The following is a 19,765-nucleotide window of genomic DNA, read 5'->3' as shown; positions in this document are numbered from 1 at the left end:
ATGCATTTTATTTCTTTTCCTTGCATCATGTCCCTGATGAAAATTTCCAGCACAATGCTGAATAAAACTGCCAAGAGCAGACATCTTTGTCTTATTCCTGATCTTACGGGGAAAGCATTCAGTCTTACACTATTAAATATGAAGTTAGTCATTGTTTTTTTGTAGATACTTTTTACCAGGTTGAAGAAGTTCCTTCTACTTGTAGTTTGTTGAGTGTTTTTATCATGAAAGGGTATTGGATTTTGTTAAATGCCGTTTCTGTATCTATTGAGAGAATCATATGATTTTTGTCCATTATTCTACTAATAAGGTATATTACAATGAATTTTTAAAATGGTCAACCCAGCATGCATTTCTAGGATAAGTCCCACTTACTCATGGTATATTATACTTAACATATCTTTATTGAGATATAATTAGCATACAATTTGCCTGCAAAATGTACAATTTCATGGATGTTAACATATTCACAATTATCACCACATTCAATTTTTGAATGTTTAATCACTTCGAAAAGAAACCCCATACCCGTTACAAGATGCTCTCCATTCCTGCCTTTCTCTAAACCCTGGCAGCCATTAATCTACTTTCTTCAGTCACTACACATTTGCTCATTCTAGACATTTCACATGATAGAATATAAAATATACGATCTCTTGTGACTAGCTTCTTTCACCTAGCATAACATATTCAAGGTTCCTCCATGTTATAGCTTATATCAGTATGCCATTCCTTTTTATGGCTGAATAGTATTCCACTGTATGGATATACTACATTTGTCTAACCATCAGTTAATAGACATTTAGGTTCCGCCTTTTAGATACTATGAATAATGCTGCTATTAATATTAATATACAAGGTTTTATATGGACATTTATTTCTCTTGACTATATGCCTAAGAGTGAAACTGCTGGGTCATATGATAACTCCTTAACTTTCTGAGGAACTATAAAACATTTTATACATTGCTGGATTCAGTCTGTTAGTATTTTCTTGAGGATAAATGTGTTTATATTCATAAGTAATATTGTTTTGTAGTTTTCTTGTGGTGTCTGTTTAGTTCTAGTATCACCATAATGCAGGCCTCATAGAATAAGTTGAGAAGTGTTCCTCCTAATTTTTAGAAGAATTTGTGAAGGAATGATATTCTTTAAATGTATAGTACAACTCACCAGTGAAGTCAGCTGGGTCTGAATTTTTCTTTCTCTTTTTTCTTTTTTTTTGGTGAGGAAGATTGGCCCTGAGCTAACATCTGTTGCCAATCTTTCTCTTTTTGCTTGAGGAAGATTGTCGCTGAGCCAATCTTCCTCTATTTTGTATGTGGGACAACACCACAGCAGGGCTTGATGAGCAGTGTGTAGGTTCACGCCCAGGATCTGACCTGCAAACCCTGGGCCACCAAAGTGGAGTGTGCAATCTTAACCATTACACCACCGGGCCCCTGAATTTTTCTTTATGGTAAGTTTTTGATTACACTTTCTGTCTCTTTTCTTGTTAAAGGTCCATTCAGATATTCTATTTTTTCTTGAGTCAGTTTTGGTAGTTTGCCTCTTTCTAGGAATTAGTCCATTTCATCCTGGTTATCTAACTTATTGGCAGACATTTGTTCATAGTATTCTCTTATAATCCTTTTGGCTTTTATAATGTTAGTAGTAACGTCCCCTTTTTCATTCCTGACTTTAAATTTGGGTAACTTTTTTGCTTGGTCAGTCTAGATAAAGGCTATTCATTTTTTTTAGTCTTTTCAAAGAACAAACTTTGAGTTTCTTTGATTTTTTTCCCCCTGTTTTTCTATTCTCTATTTCACTTATTTCTCCTCTAATCTTTATTTCCTTCTTCTGCTTGCTTTGGGTTTATTTTTCTCTTCCAGTTTCTTAAAGTGGAAGGTTATTGATTTGAGATCTTTCTTCTTTTTCAATATAAGCATTTACAATAATAATTTTCCTCTAATCACTGCTTTTGCTACATCCCATAAATGTTGGTATGTTGTTTTTGTCTTCTCAAAATATTTTCTAATTTCCCTCGCAATTTCTTCTTTGACCCATTGGCGGTTTAGTAGTACGTGGTTTAACTCCCACAATATTTATGATTTCCCCAAATTTCCTTATTATTGATTTCTAATTTCATTCCTTTGCGGTCAGAGAATATATTTTGTATGATTTCAATCCTTTTAAATTTACTGAGACATATTTGATGGACTAACATACAGTTTATTCTACATAATGTTCTATGTGCACTTGAGATGAATGTGTATTCTCCTGTTGTTGGGTGGAGTGTTGTACAGGTGTCTGTTAGGTCTAGTTGGTTTATAGTGTTATGCAAGTCTTCTCTTTCTTTGCTGATCTTCTGTCTAGCTGTATCCATAATTGAAAGTTGGGTACTGAAGTCTCCAACTATTATTGTTGAATTGTCTATTTCTCTCTTTGATTCTGCCTGTTTTTGTTCCACGTATTTTGGAACTCTTTTGTTAGAAACATATATTAATAATTGTTATATCTTCTTGATGGATAGACGTTTTTATCACTATAAAATGTCCTTTAACTCCAGTAACAATTTCTGTTTTAAAGTCTATTTTATCTGATATTACTAGAGCTGTTCCAGCTCTCTTTTGGTTACTGTTTACATGGTATACCTTTTTCTATCCATTTACTCTCAACCTATTCATGTCTGAATCTAAAGCATATCTATAGACAGCATATAGTGGGGTCATGTTTTTCATCCATTCTGCCAATCTCTGCCTTTTAACTGGAGTAATTTATTTACATTTAATGTAATTATTGATAAGGTAGAATTTATGTTTACAGTTTTGCTATTTGTTTCCTATATGTCATTTCTGTTCCTGGATTCCTCTATTATTGCTTTTTTGTGTGTTAGATATTTTTGAATGTATTCTTCTAACACCTTTATCATTTTTTTTCTTCTATATTTTTTGGGTTATTTTCTTATTGCTTACTTTGGGGGTACCAATTAACAACTTATAACATTCTGACTCAGATTAAAATAAATTTAATTTCAATAATATACAAACACTTGGCTCCCATATAGCTCCATTCCCTCCTTTGTGCTGTTATTTTCATTCCATCTTTATACATTGTATGCCCATAAACACAGATTTATAATTGTTAGTTTATGCAGTTGTCTCTTAAATCAAGAGAAAAAAAGTTACAATCAAAAACACATTTGTAGTATGCTTTATATTTACATATGCAGTTACTTTTACTGGTGGTCTTCTCTTCTTCTTATGGTTTTAGTTACTATCTAGTGTTTCTTTTGAGCCTAAAGGACTACTTTTTACTATTTCTTGTAGGCCAGGTTTGCTAGTGATGAATTTTCTCAGTTTTGTTTATCTGGGGATGTCTTAATTTATCCTTCATTTTTGAGGTATGGTTTTGTTGGATATAAAATTCTTGGTAGATAATCTTTTTCTTTCATCATTTTGAATATGTTATCCCATTGTCTTCTGGCCTCCATGGTTTCTGACGAGAAATCTGCTGTTAATCTTATCAAGGATACCTTGTAAATGATGAGTTGCTTTTCTCTTGTGCTTCACAAGATACTCTCCTTGTCTGTTGCTTTTGAAAGTTTGATTATGATGTATCTTTGGGTTTATCCTACTTTGAGTTTGTTGAACTTCTTGGATGTGTAAATTTATGTTTTTCATATTTGGGAAATTTTTGGTCATTATTTCTTCAAATATTCTTTATATCCTTACCTCTGCTTCTAGGATTCCAGTTATACATATATTGATACGCTTGACAGTATCCCACAAATTTCTGAGGTGTTGTTAATTTTGCTCAATCTTTTTTCTTTCTGTTCCTCAGACTAAATAATCTTAACGGACCTATCTTCAGGTCTGCTAATTCTTTCTTTTGTCTGCTCAAATCTGTTGTTGAGCCTCTCCATTGAATTTTTCATTTTGGTTATTCTACTTTTTAACTCCAGAATTTCTATTTGGTTCTCTTTTTTTTTCCCGATAATTTCCATCTCTTTATTGATAGTTTCTATTTGGCGAGGTGTCATTGTCATACTTTCCTTTAGGTTTTTTAGACAAGATTTCCTTTATTTCTTTGAACACATTTAAAGTAGCTGACTTAAACTCTTCTTTTAATAAGTCCAACACCTGAATTTGCTCAGGAGTAGTTTCTACTGATTGCTTTTTTCCCTGTTAATGAGCCATACTTTCTTGTTTCTTTGCATGTCTCATAATTTTTTTTTTTTTTTAGGAAGATTAGCTAACATCTGCCACCAATCCTCCTCTTTGTTGCTGAGGAAGATTGGTCCTGAGCTAACATCCATGCCCATCTTCTTCTACTTTATATGTGGGATGCTTACCACAGCATGGCTTGACAAGCGGTGCATAGGTCCAGACCTGGGATCTGAACTGGCAAACCCTGGGTCACTAAAGTGGGACGTGCAAACTTAACCACTGCGCCACCAGGCCGGCCCCTTGTATGTCTCATAATTTTTTGAGAACTAGATGTTTTAAATAACGTGTCAACTCTGGAAATCAGAATCTCCCCTCCTGCAGGGTTTGCTGTTACTGTTACTATTTATTTTCGTTCTTGTTTATTTGTTTAGTGAGTTTTTGGAACTAATTCTGTAAAGTCTGCATTCTTTGTTGTATGTGGCCACTAAGTCTCTTCTTGGTTAGGTTAGTCTTTGCTCAGGGGCTGGGTGTGTGTTGGGGCACACCTTTAACACTCAATCAGGAAGTTGACAACTCTGCCTTAGCATTCAATTCCTGCTTGCACAGCCTAAAGTCAGCCAGAGTTGAGAGCTTAAGGCCTTTCCAGGTCTTTCCTGAGCATGTGCAGTGTCCATGCACACACATGCATGGCCTTCTTGATTCCCAGGAATATGCTGCAGCTTTTACAGAGCCCCTATAGACATCTCATTATCCAGCTTTTCAAGTTTTAGGTTAGTTTTTTGTTTACCCCAACTGTTATCTATAGCCTCAGGCAGCTGTGAAGTTAAACTGCCTCTAACAGTTTCTAACAAATGCCCTTGGGGAAAAGGTTTTTTTGTACTGGGTGATCTCTGAGTCAGGCCAAATAAAGACTAGCCTTGCAAAAGTGGGATCTTCCAGGGAACTAGCAAGATAGGTCAAATAATGACAATTTCCTGGGCACGAGGCTTTGTTCCACCCCTGTTCTCCCTCCTCTGGTGGCTGCCAGGCTCCTGGTTTTCAACATGATTGTGAACTGTTTGTTTTCAAGGTTACCGTGGAGTTAGAGAGAGGTGGATGGGAACAGGGCAAGTTAAAATGCCACAAAGCTCACTGTTCTTACCAAGAATCAGTTGTTTTTCTTGAATAAATTCTTCCTAGATAGCTGAAAGCATTTAATTAATTTCTAGAGTTCTGAAAAAGTTGATTCCGACAATTTTTGCCAGTTTTCCCTTTGCTTTTATGGAGATAAGAATTGTTGAAGGTCTTTACTCCTCCAATTTTGCTGACATCATCTTCTATCTGGGACTTTTAGAATGAGATCATCTTGGAGACTAAGCAAACTGGAACCCAATCTACATTCTTTCTAGAAGACAACTAACAATATTCCAAAATAAAAATCGCCATTTTGATCTTTTTTTTTTAAAAAAAAAAATTAACCATAAAGAACTGAGTCCTTTCAAGAACTCAGAACTCTGAAAATTCAGTTTCCAATTCTATACATCTTACCTTCCTTAAATTTTCTTACAACAATCTGCCTGAATTAATTTTGATACCTATTTTTAAAATAACAAAGACAAATTTGATTAGTGGCTCAGCAAAGTAAGAGATAAAGTGTGTATTAATTAGAAGTTTTAAGATAATAATCAAGGAATTTCATTCATGGAGGCTGTATATGTAAGTATGAAAATATCCTCCAATCAGAAGTAATATCCTAATAGATGAAAGCTGGTACTTTCATTTTAGCTTTCATTTAATAGAAACTTCTTATTCATCTCATGTTCATAAGCATCAATTTCACTTTTTCATACATGTGAAAGAAGAAATTCTGACCCACTTAGAAATAGTATGCCTTTTTAGGAATTGAATAAAAGCTGCAGACTCTCTTCCTAGGAAAATTAACATATATATGCAATTCTGTTTACAATTTAAGGGGTTCTTGGATACTCTGCAGCCTGTAAGTTAAGAACTTGGGCTGAACAAAAAAATTATGATTTTAATGGGAAAAATAGAACAGATAATCACAATATCTCATCTTCAGTAGAGCAACGAGAATTTAAAACATTAAAATGAGTATAGGTGGTCTCCAATTAATATACACATTTCATTTCAAAAGTTAATTTGTAAATTATGTATCTAGAATTTATTACATATTTTTCTTATAAAAACAATGTTAGAAACAATAGTTGGGGACTATTAAACTGTAAGTCTCTTAAGCATTGGTGCTCTTTTGTCTTTGTATTATAATGACCTATTCAACTAAACAGCATATGATAGGTTGCCACGTGACTGTTTACAAACCTATTTTACTCAATAACGTATTTGAAATAAATGCACCAGGAAAACAGGAAAAATATTGAGGCAATGACAAAGATCAAATAAACCACAAAGATAAAAATAAAATAAAATAGAAAAGGAAAGAATAGAATAGATTTCAAATTATCCGATGCTTGAGAGACAGGCTTAATTAGAAGAGAATATAATGGTAAATACAGGTATTTCTGGATATTCTTATTTGAACTTATGGATTGTGTTAATTTCACTTTAAAATATGTCTCTTCTTAATACAGCATCTCCTATGCTTAGCCATGAATGAGGTCATTTTTGGACTCTAACAACTTGTAAATGGACTAGAAGGGCAAAGGGGATAAGATGTTTTCCCTGCAGTGACTAGAAGAGTTGAAAGAACTTAGGGGCAAGGGATACTGTTCAAAGAGATTTCATATAATGAAATAATTTATTATTTGTTATATATATCTTATAATAAAATGTGTCCAAGTTAGAATAAAGCAAGCTATTGTGAACATGAGCAAGAGAGGGTATGGTGACTCCACTGGAAAAAAGAAAAAGGTAGGGGTAGAGATGAAATTTTGATTCTGTTTCTTGGTCATTGAGCTAAAGAAGATGGGAAAACTACATTTTGGTGCCATAAATATAAAGAACGAATTGCACATTTTCCTTTGAATAACATTGAACTCTGATTAAAACCAGATACAGCCATGAGTAATATGCAGAATTCAACTGGATATCACTTAATATCTATAGGTTGTGGCCCTACCATATAAGATCAATGAAATGACCTGGCCTTGTCTTCAGAACAAGATTTGAAGACATTTACATAGCCAAAGCAATGCCAAAGCAGTGAAGGAGTGAGTTATAATTTCCCATATATCATATTAGGCAAAGATAAGACAAACTCAGAGACAAGAACGACATGCCAATTCCCTCTTTTTAAGTTTGGCGTTTGACTCCTTGGCTACATGACAACAAAAAGACATACAGCCTGGCAGTCCAAATCTACAGCTCCAGAGATCCCTTGCTAAAGAAATCTGTAAATAAACAACCTTAGCCAACTGAGAAAGTAATTAATTTTCTCCTTAAAAGATGTCTTTAGCCTGCAGAGATTCAGAATGAGGTATAATGATGAGCTAAATCAATATAATATAGGTATACTGTGTAACTGATTTAGGCCTGTGATCTTAAACTGGAATCTTACTAAGTTCATCAACAGTATCAGAAAATTATGAGAAATAAAGATTCAACAAATCTCTATGTTTAATAAACTAGGTTTATACAAAAATTACCTCAGTATTCAGGAAGGTTTTCATTATTAGTTGATAACTGAGGTACAGAAAATCAAACACAGTCTATTAAACTTAATTGCAGTTAAAAAGTTTTAGGAAATATAAGTTAGTTATAAAGTCTGCCTAGAAGTAAATTTTAAATTCTGCGAAATTTATAAAATAATTTGTATTCAAAAGTAGTAACAGCCAATTCCAGAGTATGAATCCATAAGATATAAAATCTCTAAATCTTACCATAAGATTTTAAAGATTAAAGCACTAAAAAAAAATCAGTGATGCTTTGTGAGTAACAACTTCTAAGAATCTTCTATAATTGGTATGTGGATAATAATAATTCAAAGGGTTACAAAAGTATTTAAAAGTAATGATCCTGAAAAAAGATCTCCAGGAACAGATTAACTTGGAGCTCACAGTATGTGGGATTCTACTTCCCAAAGTAAGATAACTGGATAAAATATAAATAGGCTACTCTGCCTTAGCTTTTCCAATTTAAACTACCAACTGCATTACTCTTGGGATCAAAAACTAAAGGACTAAAGAAGGATAAGTTTTTTACTGGACTGTGGAAAAGTCTAGAGTTAGAAGACAGGCTAATTAGAAAATATAATAATCAATTGTGGGACCAGCCCCGTGGCCGAGTGGTTAAGTTCACGTGCTCCACTTCGGTGGCCCAGGGTTTCACCAGTTCGAATCCTGGGCATGGACATGGCACCGCTCATCAAGCTGAGGCAGCACCCCACGTCCCATAACTAGAAGGACCCACAACCAAAAACACACAACTATGTACCAGGGGGCTTTGGGGAGAAAAAGGAAAAATAAAATCTTTAAAACAAAAATAATCAATTGTGCCATCTGAAGTACGAGCATATGTGAATCATGGCTACACAAAACTATGGCTTAAAAAAACTGTAAAAAATAAATGTTTAAAATACTTACATACTGTTTATAAATATTTATACATCATTATCTATATGAATGTCTTGAAATAAAATTTTAAGTCCTGAAAGTTCTCACAATACTGATTTTCAAATTTTCACATATATACCATATGTGACTTAAGGCAAATGTGATATATGAGTCTTTCAGTTCTATTAGATCATAATCCTAAAAGTAGTAAGCTATGGACTTAGAGGGAATTCATGTTAGTTTCTTCTGAATCTGCAATTATCATATCTTTGCCATTATTTCCCCTCTCTCCCTTCCCATCCCATGTTCCATACCACAGGACTCAAAGTTAGAACCTAAAAAACTGTATGTCCAGATTTCACTTTCTTTCTAGTCAAAAAACATAGGCCTATAGCAATCCTAGATGATTTTATAACTGTAAATTACTCTATCTTTAAAATATTATGTTCTAGAATTCTGTCAAACTAGAATGGAATTTAAACTGTCTCCACCCACTCCCCACTTCATTACACCCTCCACTTCCCCACCCCCAGATGAAGGTTAGGTTGATAAATGGATTTTGGAGATGAAATAAAGCCAGACATCAAATAACTTACTTGAAATCCATCTCTTACCTTCTGTACTTAACCCTGGACTTGATGTGAACTTGGCTACATCAACAATCTTTACAGCAAATTGTTGTCCAGTTTCTCTGTTGATACATCGTCGTACAACACTGAAGGGACCCCTAAAAAAAAAAAGCCAAGGTTAATTCACTGATTTCCTTAAATTCCTATTTCCCTTCAATATCTTACTGATGTTTCATCGTCTACTATAGCCATAGTTTTCAAAAATCAAATTTAGGTAATTCTTAACATATTTTTCTATAATTCATAAGGTAGGTCATTCATAATTTTAAGTTATTAAACAAGAAAAACAAAACACATTTGTATTTCAAAATCACTTTTTAAAATTCTAAATAGTAGTCTTATATTCAAGGCAAATAATCTTTGTAATATTCTATACCTATTATCAACTAAAAAGAAGAAATCCATCACAGTGGTACTATACACAGCTTTCATCTTTTGAACCAGAAACTTAAGTCATTCTTGACTTCTTCCTCTCATCTTACCCACCACTTATCTAATCTTCACTAACAAGTCCTAATGAGTTTATCTCAAGTATCTCTTAATCCTGTCCACTTCTCTCCATGCGTCATACCCTAGTCTAAGCTACTACCATCTTCTACCAAGACTACTGAAAAACTTGTTTCTTCCATTCACTCTTGTGGTGACATTTTAAAAATGAAGATCTGATATTATGTTTCTGCTTAAAATCCTAGAGAAAGAAGGGATTTGCAACACATATATTTAGTCAAGAACCAAAATATATAAATAAAATAAGAAAAGAAAATACACTCCAATAAAATCTGGGCAAAACACTTGGGCACTTTACAAAGAGAAAGCCCTGCATGATTTGGGCTCCAACAAGCTCTCCAGTCTCATCTGAAGTCACAGAGAAATCCTTCATCTTCCTCAAACTTCAAATTAGAATTGTTCTAAACTGCGATAGGAAAGGAAGTAATTTCTACCAGCAGAGCCACTAGTCCAGTCATTTGCTTACCTAGTCCCCGGCTCTCAATACTGGCCATACAAGTGAATCAACTGGGATGATTAATAAAATACTAATGCATAGGCATTTAAAACACACATACATACACACAAGTGCACACACAGTTCCTTGTGATTAGTTATCAAATAAGTATATGAAGTAAAGAGAATCCGAAGACAGATTTGTACATGCTTGAATCGACTACCTAATAATATGAAATGCAATAGCAAGATACTACGGTAGTTTATTTGAAGGCTAGTATGGTTTGAGTCATTAAATACACACCCATGTACACACACGTGTGCATTTTCTCCCTACCCAGGAAAAAACCAAAACACTCTCATTGGCTTTTACAGGTGAAAACAGTACACCTGGATGCACATGGTCAATCAGCAGATAGAGAAAAGTTCTTCATTTACACCAGGACACTTGTGATACTGCTTGCCTTAAAGTATAAGTTTGCCTTTCTTCTTTCAATTAGAGGACAAGCAAAAGAATATAATCTAACCCAGACTTAAACATTTCTCTAAGATCACATGAATTAGTTGATTTCACCATGCCATCATCAGGACATCAATTACACCACAGCTTCAAATCTCTCTCTTTCAAGCAACCTAACAAAGGAAAAGAAATGGTAATAATGCATCTTTCAGAACTCAATAGAAAGAGGATCTTTTTGATTATCACTCAAAACTGTTCAAAGATTTTCCTCTGTGAGAAGACAATATATTTAACAAAGTGAGGCAGGACTCCCACAAACGTTTTCATTCTCAATCTTGATATCTTCCTTGTGATTACTTATCCTGACAATAGCAAGCAATTTCAGGAAACGCTTAACGTAATTGGCTTTTGTCCACACATAAACCCTTGGGACTCTATTTATACATATTTGCGTAGTGTGCTTCAATTCACTACATCTTTTTGGAAACGTTCCAAGATCTGTATGTGGGATTATTCGTGGTCTATCAGGTCAATTCTTTACTTTTTCCTGCTTGAACAAAGGTGAGGAAGAAAGCATAGCTTCTCCCCCGGCTATTTTATAACAGTGAAATGAAGAAAACGAGGGAGAAGAGAGAGAAAAGGGAATACTGAGACCAAAAAAACACAAAAACCCAGAAATGTGTTTAAATCTGTGAAGAAAAACTGAATCAAATCTCAATTCTTTAGGCTTATTTTATTATGTGAAGCAAAGAAAATGAGTTTACCTATGAACTACTGATAACCTGAAGACAGGTCACCTTTCAAGGGTCTGTCCCTCAATGACATCCAGGGATTAGGCAAAGGTGAACCAATTCAGTACACTAAAGACACTGAAATTATACTTTAAGCTTTTTTTGTGATTTAATCCATCAACTAGAAACTCAGTGCAAACTGATACAAATTTAAATAAGTATATGGTGTCTATAATTTTAGCAGGGCTCAATTACATTTACTCGGTCGATAGGTTAAAGAGAAGCAGGCTATGAGAAAATCTGGCATGGTTTTCCACCTTAAAAAGGTGGGAGGTGTAATAAAGTATGTACAAAACGTCTATTGTATTACACTTATTAATTACACTTAAATGACAGCTTAAGGAACAGCAAAATTTCAGAAGACCTAGCTTTCAGTCTTGCCTAAACTCTCTTTTGATGCTTGAAATTTCATCCTTAAATTTTTCAGTCTGTTACAGCTGATCCAAAAATATTGATATAGCAGTAAGCCGTTACCATAAACTACTATCTTTCTCATATTTCCACTAATTCTGGCCAGAGTACTAATCAAAATGGAATGATAAAATAATCGATGGCATTTAAGATTTGAAGAAATATATATTCTTTATTCAGTTCTTTAAGAATACTGAATATTGACTGGGATTATGGCACAAGGTTCTACTTGAGGCAGGTGGCTGCCTGCAGAATTCTGCTTTTAAGTAAAAGGTCAATTAAACCAGAATATGTTAAAGTGAATATTGCTATAACATCCCTAAGGTTTTGAGAAGAATGCAGCTGTGTCTCCAAGCAGACACGGAATAATCTCTTCTAGCTTTCATTTATGTGAAGAAAGGTTAAGTCTAGGAAATGAACAATTCTGATACTAAAAGTAAATACATCAAACAAAGAGACTAGAATTAAACAAAATTATGCTAGAATATAGTATGTTGGTTTACAGAATAATAGGATAGATTTAGCACAATGCATCTCATGTATGTTCCTGCCTAAATCCCACTAAAATGATGCCAAAGGGAGTAAAAAAATTTTTAAAGGACTGGGAGAACAAGAGAGGAGACTATAGTAATAATCAAATTTGAGAAGCAAGAAAGCAGACGGAGTAGTGGTAACTGATTTAGCAGACTTGGGAAAGCTGAATTGTAAAGAAAAAATAAGAAAAGTTCAGAACCAAGCCCATTTACACTACAGAATCCTCAAGAAGTTCATAAACTGGTAGCACCAGATAACTCTGGAACTAGAGGGAAAGAGGATGGGGCTAAAACAACAAGGTTTCAATGAAATCTACAGAGAAGCAGTTGGAGTCCCAGATCCCTTCCTCTACTCCCTATCACTGGGTAACTGCCCCACCCTCATCCTAAGAGGTCCATTCTCTGGAGAGGGTAAAACATAGGGTGTTAGAACTGGGGACTCAAGGCAGTTGAGGAAGTGGGTATTACATGGAAAGCAAGGGGATTATGTGATCACACACATACTGACTACAGACAGCCCCAGTCCCTTTGCATTTTAACAGGGGGAAGGTTAGAAGTTAGATCCTTACCCTTCAGGCAGGAGAGAAAAGATTTTCTATTGAATATCTGACTAGCCCAGAAGGAAAGGGCTAAAGATAATGATATGATGCTGTTCAAACCATTCAACCAGATCATCCCGCCTCAAAACTCAAAGTTAACAAGTTCTGCCCACAAGTTCAGAGCTGCCAATCAGCTTTTATTCAGTCCCTCAACTGCAGCGTTCCCAACCTCAGCACTATTGACATTGTGGGCTGGCTAGCTCTTTGTCGTGTGAGGAGGTCCTGGGCACTGTAGGATGCTTAACAACATCCTGAGCCTCTGCCCACTAGATGCCAGTAGCACCCCCTCACACCCAGTTTTCATAACCAAAAATGTCTCCAGATACTGTTAAATGGCCCCTGGGGCACAAAGTTGCCCCCGATCAAGAACCACTGCTCTATTCCTAATGATGTATAGACAACTAAACTCCCAAGACATATGGAGAAGGGTCTCTAATTTGGAAGACAGAGATCAAAACAAACAGAAAGAACAACTTAGAGGAAACAGACTAAAAAGAAAAAGGGCTCTTGAAAAATACACACATGAAGAAATTTAAAACTCAATAGAAGGGCTGGCAGATAAAAGTGAGAAAATTTCCCAGAAAGTAGAGCTAAAACAACAAAGAAAATGAAGGGGAGGAACTCAAAGGAACAATTCAAGAAAATTTCCCAGAACTTAAATCATGAATTGCCCAAATTAAAAGGATCCACCAAGCACTCAGCAAAATAGATAACAGACCCAAGTCCACACATGCCACTGTGAAATTTAGGAACACCGCAGGACAGAAGACTTTCAGATTTCCACATGGAGGTTAGGGTGCCCTGGGAAGGGAGGATGATATAATTCACATGCAACGGATCAGGAACCAGAACGGCTCCCAATCTCTCAATGGCAACACTAGAAGCAAGAAGACAACAGAGTAACACTTTCAAAATCATGAAGGAAAATTATTTCTAACCTTTAATTCTACATCCAGCCAGAAAAATCAATAATAATAAAGACATTTTCAGACATGAAAGAGCTCAATCAATTACTTGCAATGTATACTTTCTGATGAAATTATTGTAGGGTGTGTCTGCCAAACAAGAGTAAACCAGTAAAAAGGATGCCAAAGGACAGCAAATAGGAGATCTCACACAGAAGATACACAAAGGGAACCCCCAGGAGTACAAGCAAGGGAGACCTCACAGGTCAACAGCTATACACTGAGCACAGAGGTTAACCAGTCCAGACTGACAGCCGTCAGAGATTCCCACCGCCACTGATCACCTTTTTAACCTGAAAACAGAAGGACAGGGTGAGCTGGGCCCAGATTCTACTATTTTGCCTTTTCTGACCAGGGGCTGATGAGATTCCCGCTCTTCTCTGCTGCCTGGATCAGTAGAGGACTCTCATTTCACTCCACAGCAGTGTTCTTTGGCCTATCCTCGAGAGCTGGAGGCAGGCCTCAGTGAGCCGAAAAGCAAGAAATGCAGAGCAGCCCATGCCCCAAGTCGCGTTCCTGCTGGAGGTTCAGTACCCAGCCCTGCACAACAGCAGTGATATCCAGTCTGTGAACAGCCCCGTGTCCTGGGAGGTACTTGCGACCTTGCCAACCTACTTCCCAGAAGGGGCTCCTATACACTCTCAGGTATCCAAAGCCTGACTGTGAACCAGAGGTTCCGTTCGGCTTCTCTACTCCTGAGAGTCTTCATACAATAGTGATAATGTCGCCCTTTCCTTGCACAGCTAAGTTCGCCCCTGCTACTCAGTTTTTAAAGACTAAATAATACACTCTTTAAGGATCCATACATAGGTAGTAAAGCTATAAAGAAAACCAGAAGGAATGATTAATACAAGAGCCAAGAGAGTGGTTATGGGAGGGGAGGGACTGTGACTGGGAAGGGGCACACAAGGGGCTTTTAAAGGTACTAGTAACTTCTATTCTTAACCTGGATGATGGATTCATGAGTTTTCACATTTTATTCTTCTTCTTTAAAATACATACATATACACACTTTATTCACTCCTCCAATATATATATTTCCCAGTTAAAGATAACGTTTTTAATGGCTGAGAGGTATATCCCTAAGATCTTGCTAATCAAAGGAGGTCTTAATTTTTTACATATCTGTATGAAACAAATTATTTTAAATGACATGATATATACAAATGAGGAAAAACGATGTCTGCATCTCAAACATAACAGTCAATATGAATTACGCTAATTATAATTTTACATCTAATTGAACTAAGTTTAAAATAATACTTCAAGTTCTTACATGTAAACTTTGGGGTGACATCTGTAATATAAGTTCTCATCCTATGAGAGGTTTACAAACAAAACACATCATATCTCAGGAACCCTTTGATAAATGGGGTGAACTTCCTGTCCATAGCAGAGTCCTAGGAGCTTCATTACATTTATAATGAATTGTGCAATGTACCACAAGAGATGTAGGAAAACTGTGAACAAGAAGAACTAATTTACAAAAGGAAATAAAAAGGTGGGGGGGGAGCGAAGATCAAGAACAAATTCATAAACACATGCGCGTGTGCACACACACAGTTGATATAGAGTCAATCCTCATTATTTGCAGATTAAGTATTTTTAAATTCAATTACTTACTAAAATTTATTTGTAACCCAAAATTGATAGTCATGGCACTTTCACGGTCGTTGGTAGATGCGTGTAGAGCAGTGAAAAGTCTGAGTCACCTGATGCACCCATTACCAGCTAAGGTCAAACAAGGTGACACTGCCTTGTTGTTTCAGCTCTCATACTGTAAATGTGTCCTTTTTGCCAACTAATTAGTGAATTTTTCTCATTTTGTGGGATTTGTTGATGGTTTCACTGTTTAAAACAGCCCCCAAGTGTAGTGCTGAAGAGCTGTCTAGTGTTCCTAAGCACAAGAAGGCTGTGATGTACCTTACAGAGAAAATATGTGTGTTAGATAAGCTTCATTCAGGCATGAATTATAGGGCTCTTGGCCATAAGTTCAATGTTAATGAATTAACAATATATATGAAATAAGGTGTTTTTAAACAGAAACACACATAAAACAGGTTACGTATTGATTGGTTGAAGAAAACGTGACCAGAGGCCCACAGGAACCTAACCCTGTATTTCCCTTAGGAGCAATGGCTTAGTATTCACTCATTCAGTGTTCACAGCAACTTTACAGAACGTAACTACTGCAAATAATAAGCATTAACTGTGCCTATACTCACACACACATATACGCACATACATACATATTTATATTATATTTATAATATGTAACATTATGTTCTATGTATTTATATTACAATATAAACTCAACAAGAGGCCCCCAATAAATATTTGGTGAATGATAAAAATAAACTAGAAATGAACAAAATACTGATAAATTTATCTTATCACACAATTTTATATGAGTATATAAAATTGAGAAATCATGGTACTTATAGATATTTCTCTACCCATTTACTAAATCTATATCTTCCTACTACTTTCTGCATAGCTTTGATGTTAGGAATTGAGGGAAACAGATGGTGGGTGGGTAAAAGGGAAACAAAGCAAAGATATAGAAATAATGACAATATTAGCAAAAAAAAAATCTTGAAAGCTATACTCTATAGACACATACATGTATATAAAAGTGATACCTAAAAGATAATGATAATCTTTTCCCTCTATTTCAACACTGTTAGTTTAGTCATTGCCACTAAAGAAGAGCTTATGCATAGCATCCCATCAATAAAACCTTTCCTGTTGCATCTTGTTACTTTGTGGTAGTGACAGGAAGACAGAAATGTTCTGACACTTTTTTTTCTCTTTAATTCTTTTGGTACCCACCCCACCTTCAATACACACACACTTACATACACACACCAAGCTGGGTTACTACTTTAAGTATAGTGACTAAACCAAAGGAAAAAAGTTCACCGAATCATAGCTACTGCTAAAGAAACACACATAAAGTAGAAAATTATTAAAATCAAAGTCTCAGGAACTGTTGCCTAAATGTTATCAGTTAAAGAGCTGACAAAGAATTAAGCTCAGTACAATTCAGATTGTTCCTTGAAAATAAGCAAGGCTTATCTGAAAAAGTTGGCAATGGATCTCCAATAAGCTAACAGAACAAATCTGGCTCAACCATCAAAGCTGAGTAATTCACAGAGTTAAGATTAGCATTTACTAATCCAGTACCTGTATTGGCGTAATTGGTACCCCTGTCAAACCCTGACAGTTCAGTGAAAAGTTTAGTAGACCTCGCTTTAGATTTTATGTAGCACATCATTCTCTGGTCTAAGTCTACATATGATACATTCACCATTTACTACTTTTATGAGAGGACTACAGAGCATATATAGCAGTCTCTGTTGATCCAAAAGTTCTGGAAAATTTGATTGATGTGTGTGTGTGTTTAAAGGGCTGGAGTTAGAGTCAAGGTAGAGGGACATGGACTCTAGGTCTTTGTTAGCTCACATATGATGGAGCATGTATCAAGGAGAGTTGCTAAGAGAGAAGAAAAAAGATGTCTGTAACAGATAAGAAACAAGAAGGAGGCGAGTAGACATAGGAGGAAAGAAATGAAAAAGAAAGCATATAAAGTACTGTGAGATAAATACATCCCAAAGTAAGAACTCTGGCTTGGTTGTACATGTTTAGTTAAATATATAAAAAACTTTCACAAACAGATATGAAGTGCTGACATTAAAAAATTCTATTGATAGTTTCCATTTTATCTTATTCATTTACCTCATTTTCTCCAATGGAAATAAGACCAAAAAAGAAAAAGAACAAACAAAAAACGATTAATAAAGCAATTCTTGCCCTCAGGAAATTCCCAATCTAACAGACTGCTGTTGGTATATGTATATAATTATAGAACAAAGATTGAAATAGTATACCACCAAGAGTTTATTACCTGAATAGAAAGGTGGTCAGAGAAGGCCTCTATGAGACAGAGACACGCAGGAGGGTTCGAAAGATGAATAAGTTTTTTGGGCCAATGAGAGAAAGGGGAAGATTCCAGAAATAAGTAGTAGCAAGTCAAACCATGGTGTGTGCTGGCTACTACCAGCTGTTTGGTATTGCTGGATGAAAAACTGGAGGATAAGTGGCTAGAAAAGAGGAGCGAGCCAGAGATCACTGTGACTGAAGAGTGGAGTATGGGATGAGGAGCCGGTGGGGGCCAGTCAGAAAGTTATTACATTAGCCCAAGCATGAGATGATAAAGACCTAAACCAATATAGTAGAGGCAACTAAGAGATACTTAAGAAAACAAATTGACAAGACAAAATAGTGAATGATTAGCTAGGGGGTGATTGGGAGTCAGTTGAAAGAATGACTTACAGATTTCTGGCAACAGTCACCAGGTAAATAATGGTACCACCAAATGAGAGAGCGGCTACAGAAGAAAGAACTGGTAGAAGGCTGAGAGAGAAAGGAGATACACAGTTGTGTTTTGAAAATATTGATTTACAAAATAATGATTTTCATGGACTATCCAGGCAGAGATTTATAGAGCACAATTAGATAGGAGTATAAAGTTCGAGGAAGGGGTCAACACGTAGATGATGAAGACATCAACTACCATTTACAACATACCACATACCAAGAATGCTGCAAAGAACTTTACATAGATTCTCTATTTTTTTCATTATTTATAATTTATTTGTCATAATAGCTAATACACTATTAGATCTCATTTTATAGATTAGCAAACTGAGGCTAAGACAGGTTGTCTATTGCCAAACAGTTAGTAAATGGTAGAGTTAGGACTGGAGCCTAGACATATTGAAATCTAACATCTAAGTTCTAGTTTCTATACTCCCTAGGAAGCATGAGTGAACAGGAGGTAACTGAAGCCACTGATGTGAATGAGAATACTCAAGAGTACAGATTGCAAAGGGCAGAAGACAGAGGTCCCAGCTCCTCCCAAAGGAATGGCTGCAAACATCCCCACAGAACGACTACAAGAAGCCCAGAAAGAAAAAAGTGCTAAAGGCAAGCTCTTAGAGCATAGTATCTTGCAGAAATACAGACATGAAGACCAAGTGCTTAGCGGGGTCTGCCCTAGACACGAACATAGAGCTTCTCCCCATTCCTCTCAAGATGGGCACCAGAAAAGTGTAATTTTCATTTTTAAATTAAGAGCTGCACATTCACATTTTGCTATTGTCTAAATGTGAGACTATATATATCAGAAACTGGCCCAAAGAAATTATTTAGTAGAGAAATAACTTTTTAGAAACTTGCTCCTAACCTTGTCTACTAGCATTCATGAACTTAATTACTTATAACTAGTACTAACATTATCACAATTTTCAAATTCTGTCTGCATAATGCAATCTTTATAAACTGAAACTAATAATTATGGAAGTCTGGCAGTATAAAATTACATTGTAAATCATATTTATAACAGGAATGTGCTCTGTTAATATGCCACTAACATAGATTGTTTTCCAAATGCTACACTATCCTATAACAGTATTGTTACCTGTCATTAATTACAACTCTGCATTGAAGAAGAGTAGGGGGAATTAACATTTGGACTCAGAAGTTGCAGAGTACTGTTAATCTCTTCCCATTCAGCACCATGTTTTATGGATCTCCATAATAAGTTAGACCTACTTCTGAATTAAATAAAATTAAATTATCTAAATTAAATAAGCTGGTGAAAGAAATCTCAAAGCCAGCAACACTCCCTTCTCTATTATTCATTTCAGTTGCATCAGGATTATGCAAAATTTATACAGTAGCACAGAAACAAAAATGTAATTAGCTAACACTCTAAA

The 19,765-nt window shown here is 35.5% G+C and overlaps 1 protein-coding gene across 4 annotated transcripts in view; it reads right to left on the bottom strand.

Annotated features, from left to right (window-relative positions):
- The window catches only part of CASK (calcium/calmodulin dependent serine protein kinase), a 368,709-nt gene that overhangs the window by 279,873 nt on the left and 69,071 nt on the right, over positions 1 to 19,765 (bottom strand). For all 4 annotated transcript variants that reach the window (XM_046673193.1, XM_046673194.1, XM_046673195.1 and 1 more), the window contains exon 2: positions 9,270 to 9,382. In XM_046673193.1, the coding sequence (XP_046529149.1) occupies positions 9,270 to 9,382 (113 nt within the window). The remainder of the gene's footprint in view (positions 1 to 9,269; positions 9,383 to 19,765) is intronic.

Source organism: Equus quagga, chromosome 10, assembly GCF_021613505.1.
Source record: "Equus quagga isolate Etosha38 chromosome 10, UCLA_HA_Equagga_1.0, whole genome shotgun sequence".
Taxonomy (NCBI): domain Eukaryota; kingdom Metazoa; phylum Chordata; class Mammalia; order Perissodactyla; family Equidae; genus Equus; species Equus quagga.
This window is presented reverse-complemented; position numbering and strand designations above follow the sequence as displayed.